The sequence below is a fragment of the Diadema antillarum genome, unplaced genomic scaffold, assembly GCF_040938485.1.
Source record: "Diadema antillarum isolate AM-2024a unplaced genomic scaffold, OU_Dant_1.0 seq00000455_RagTag, whole genome shotgun sequence".
NCBI classification, from domain to species: domain Eukaryota; kingdom Metazoa; phylum Echinodermata; class Echinoidea; order Diadematoida; family Diadematidae; genus Diadema; species Diadema antillarum.
In genome coordinates this window covers 753,021-757,840 of record NW_027271427.1, presented here as the reverse complement: position 1 = coordinate 757,840, position 4,820 = coordinate 753,021, and the positions used below count along the sequence as shown (strand labels likewise).

Genomic DNA, 4,820 nt, shown 5'->3' with positions numbered 1-4,820 from the left:
TGGCATTGGTGTTTTGGATATCTCTGATTGGAACCACTTCTATTGCAAAAGAAATTAGCCGTGACCCTTTTCAGCTGAATAACACCATATTTGTGGGGCCCTTTGGGGCTACTGTCTGGGGCCCCGTACAGAATAAAACAGCGGGCATTGCTGTTTTCATAATAAGTACACCCAAAGGAACAATATCCACCAACTTTTGTCCGTGACCCCCTTCGGCTGAATAAATCCATTTTTCGGGGTCCCTTTTTGTGGTCCCTAGGCTTACGGTACAGGATGTGACTTGCCAGCAATTCATTTAATTGATCCTTGGCAACATCCTTATACGATGAGACCATCAAAAGATGTGACCCTTTTCAGCTGAATAAATGCTCTGGGCCCCCGGTCTATTATGCCTTCACAAGCACACGCGCACCCTCTCTCTCATACATGCACAATTCTTGATGGTCCGTACCCGTAATTATATTTTCTTGCAGGCATAGATTTCCACATCGGTCTTCCATTCGAAAGGAACCACCGTGTAGCCCGTCTTCTCGTCGACCGTCGCCCGATGTTGTTACAATTCCTGGACAGTACACAAATCTCGGCTGGAAGACAAACTATACTTCATATGATAAACTCGAACGCCATTGGAAATATGATGAGTAATGCAAACGAAATGGAAGATGTGAGTGGGAAGAATGTAGAATGCAAGCATAACCGAAACTTTACGATCCCTATAAATTTGCGGAAGGCACACACACACACACACACACACACACACACACATTCAAGCATACACACATATTAAATTATTGCAAACCCTAATGGAAAGTACACAGTGTCCCACAGTGTGAGATACACAGTGTGAAACACAGTGTGAACAGAGTGTGAAATCTCTTTTCACAGTTAAATTCGAGCGTATTAACAGTTTGAACACAATGTGAGTCATCAATTCACAGTGTGAAACAAAGCGTTACTATGTGAACACTCTGAAAAAAAACACTGTGAAATCATCTTTACTTTGTTAGATTCGAGTGTTTTGACGTAGTCGACTATGTGAGCACACTGTGAGCACACTGTGGGACAGTGTTCTTCTCAGTAGGGAAGGTCAAGGATTTGCGATTTGTTTACAAGCGCTGTCTGCCATCGTTAGGTATAGACATCACTCTTTTTTGTCAGTTTTTTCACTCCATTCTTCTGTTCTCAAAAACTTGATGACAGACCGTATTGCAAGTTACGAAAAAACAAAATTATATTTCAGAAATCTGAATTGGGCATTCATGTCACAATTACACCAGGGGGGTGTTTCACAAAGCTGTTCGTAAAGTTACGAACAACTTACGAGCGACTGGTGATCAGTTCTTGTGCTGAATTATGGAAATTCTGATAAGTATAGCACATCAGAACTGATCTCCAGTCGCTCGTAAGTTGTTCGTAACTTTACGAACAGCTTTATGAAACAGGGCCCTGAGGCTAGGAGTGGTTTACTATTACAGACTTATATTAAGCAGCCCCATCTCTCCTGAGGAAACGTCGTATTTTTACAGCTTGTTCTTCCGTCAATCTCTCTTTTTGTGCAGAATATTCCTGCTGGAAAGAACACAGTGTCCCACAACGTGAAACACTATGTGAAACACAGTGTGAGAACACTGAGTGGACACAGTGTGAAATCTCTTCACATTGTTAAATTCGAGCGTTCTAACATTGCGAAAACATTGTGGATCATCGTCACAGTGTGAAACAGAACATTACTATGTGAACACAGTGTGAAAAACGAGACCACAATGTGAAATGATCTTCACACTACTAAATTCGAGAGTTTTCACGCATCCGACAATATGAAAAACATTCTGAACACACTGTGGGACAATGTGTTATTTAGGGTATTGTGCTACCGAAGGTCTCAATTACTCAAAACAGTTGGGTACAATGTGAATATAACGTGTAGCAATTGATATCTCTCTCATTTCAGTGAAACATGTACCGTTCTGTTGACATATATATACCGATAGAGAGTGTTCCACGTTAGCCTTGCACTTTAACCACGATAAGAAAATTAATCTTTCCGTCAACTTTATAAGTATAAAGAAAGTAATTTGCATGTAATACCAACTCTGGAGAGGTGCGCCTAACTATCCACAAAGTGTGCATTACGATACCCACACACACTCTTATTGACATCATTGCCACCTGATTTCATAATAAATATTTGTGTTGTTTTGGACAGTTGGGAGTCTTTAACGATCCCGCCTACAGAGCCATCGAGTTGCCGTCAGTAAATGGGATCGGGTCTGCGGCTGGTCTTGCAAAGGTATAACGATGACGACCAATGACTGTAATCATTATCACTATAATGTTAACATTATAATGATAAGGGGAATGATAATCATATCCTCCTGTTGATTATGATAATGATTATCATTTATATTAGATTGTGGTAAAAAAACACATAATGCCTATAAGAGATTCGTTAAGTGAAGCCTTCAGGATGTATTCCAAATCTGCGATCGTTATCTTCAGCTTGCATGGTGTTATTTGCGATTTGTCGTGATTTGGCCAGCTGGCTTTCGATACACGAAATTCCCTGCCAAAATGATCACTAGTCTTGATTGAATGTTTGATTACAACGGGAAATAACGCATAATTTTCATTCAGGATTGCCGGGGTCCGATACTAATCCCTGTCATGCCTGCGGTATTTGACAAACATTCTCCAAAGCGAATAAAAAGAAAAATAGAACGAGTGAATAGAGAGAGCAAGTTCTATCAAAAGCAGACATAACTTGTCCCCTTTAGCACTGAACGCGCCATCATGTCAGGAAATGTAAAATCATAATCAACCTTTATGTCTCATTAACACCACCTGTCCATCGAGTTTGATGCTTCCACTACGATTTACCTAATATTGTGTACCTTAAGCTACTTTACTTGCACTCGCAAGGTATAACTCAGACTAATAGTAGGTGGATATTAATTTGATCGAGTGACTCAACTATACAATGTATGAATCTCATATCTGCTCCATTTCACGCTTTGAATCTAAAAACATAGTGATGTGTATAATTATGTCAATGTCATGACGTTTTGTTTTCAGCTCTATGGAATACTTTCATCTGGTGGCATAGACCCAGTTACTAACAAAACTCTGCTGTCGAAGGAGAGAATCAACGATTTTCTGAATTTCGAACCTCCTTCTGTCGACAGAACTCTCGGCATTCCTCTTTCCTTCAGTCGCGGGATGATCAAAATTGATAAGTTTGTTGTGAGTGGTCAATCAGTTCGTATCGTATAGCAAATGACTTACGCTACTTATTTGCTAGTTTCTTGCTTGAACATAATAGGGAGCTTTACATTTTACACGCGCGGACGTCCAAAGGAAAAAAAAAAAACATGGTCTGTGCATGCGCAGTAACTTGCGCTACTGCGCACGCTCAGACCACGTTTTTTTCTCTTTGAACGTCCGCGCGTCTAAAATCTAAAGCTCCCTATATTGTCCCCCAGAGTGACTAAATTTTGTCGACCATTAATAGTAATATATACGCCTTATATATTTCGTTGATATCTATCGTTTGCATTGGTTTGTACGCTTTTCCATACATTGGTTCGTCAAAGTTGGGACATACTTCAGCTTTAATAATGTAGGTTAGCCTTCAGGTGGACAACTGTCTCAGATGGCCATTGTACATACAGTATCAAGGCCCTCAGCGCTGGTATTTGATAAGATAGAGAAATGGGATAAGAATTACAAAACACATGTATTCAGAAGGTCTTGACAGAATGTCATAATTATGTTTTTTGTATTATTTGGTACTCGTTACATTCTCTGTAATCACGTTCGATTGATATACAGGGAATAAAGCTAAATACTTTGGAGGTGCGGGTATCACAAATGAGTGTTTTTTAAAAGAAGTTTAGTGTTTATTATGTTCATGGATATAGGGATATCAACTGAATCTGGAACCTGATTACGAGAGGTATTGGCAAACACCTTGAATAGCATATTTGTTCTCCATGGTGTACACAATAACATTCTGGTTACCAAGACTGTATGTATGCCGATAGCTATAGCAATTTAATGAGCATAATGTATACGTGTAAGAACTATTATTTCATAATTATTTCTAAACGTACATCCAGGATTAATACCTGCGATTGTAATGCCTATAATGAGTTTTACCGATTTCTCGTATAGACTAGCCTGTTTATTCTTCTTTTTGTAGGACGGAGTGATAATGTTTGGGCACCCAGGAGCTGGCGGACAACACGGCTGTGCAGACCCGGGGCATCAGGTTGGATTCGCCTACCTCAGTAGCACCATGCTTCCATACCTTCTGGGTGAAGATCCTCGGTCTAACCAGCTCGTTCAGAGTCTTTACAGATGTGTTCAAAAACTTGAAAATCAGTAATTTCTCATTTTTACAGTTTACACAAACAATACTTTCTTTTTTTCTTAAACTGATCAAGCTGCTTTGTACATATTCCATTCATAATAATTGAAATATTTCACAGCGTAATAATTAGCCAACCTAAATGCAATATTGGAGACAACTTATCTTCAAGAAAACATTCATAAGTACTAACTACGTAAACCCATTTCTTTGTAAACATCCTAAGGAAATCAAGTGGCCTAAATCTGCAGGACGAATTTCTCTTAAACAATTCTAAACAAACAAAAACAAGATTATTATCATATAATGAACTTGAGAAAACAATGTTTACATAAGCTGCTTTGTGATTATATAGTTGAAATGTTTACATGAAAGAAAGAATACACTGTACAACATATTTTAAAGTGTTGCGACGAGCACGTATAAAGGCGTACATTGGATCATAACGATTATT

At 39.0% G+C, this 4,820-nt stretch overlaps 1 protein-coding gene across 1 annotated transcript; it reads left to right on the top strand.

The window, feature by feature from the left end:
* The first annotated feature begins 590 nt into the window (after positions 1 to 590).
* On the top strand, positions 591 to 4,384 carry LOC139732919 (esterase/beta-lactamase LipL-like). Its single transcript, XM_071643756.1, has 4 exons — positions 591 to 664; positions 2,207 to 2,290; positions 3,073 to 3,240; positions 4,199 to 4,384. The coding sequence occupies exons 1-4, from the start codon at positions 608 to 610 to the stop codon at positions 4,382 to 4,384; spliced, it is 495 nt and encodes a 164-aa protein (XP_071499857.1). The 5' UTR covers positions 591 to 607.
* Positions 4,385 to 4,820: the final 436 nt, after the last annotated feature.

Coding starts and splice junctions, on each gene's coding strand:
- LOC139732919 (XM_071643756.1), top strand. CDS start 608: ATGATAAACTCGAACGCCATTGGAAATATGATGAGTAATGCAAACGAA. Junction 2,291..3,072: donor CTGCGGCTGGTCTTGCAAAG/GTATAACGATGA, acceptor TTTTGTTTTCAG/CTCTATGGAATACTTTCATC. Junction 3,241..4,198: donor TCAAAATTGATAAGTTTGTT/GTGAGTGGTCAA, acceptor TTCTTTTTGTAG/GACGGAGTGATAATGTTTGG.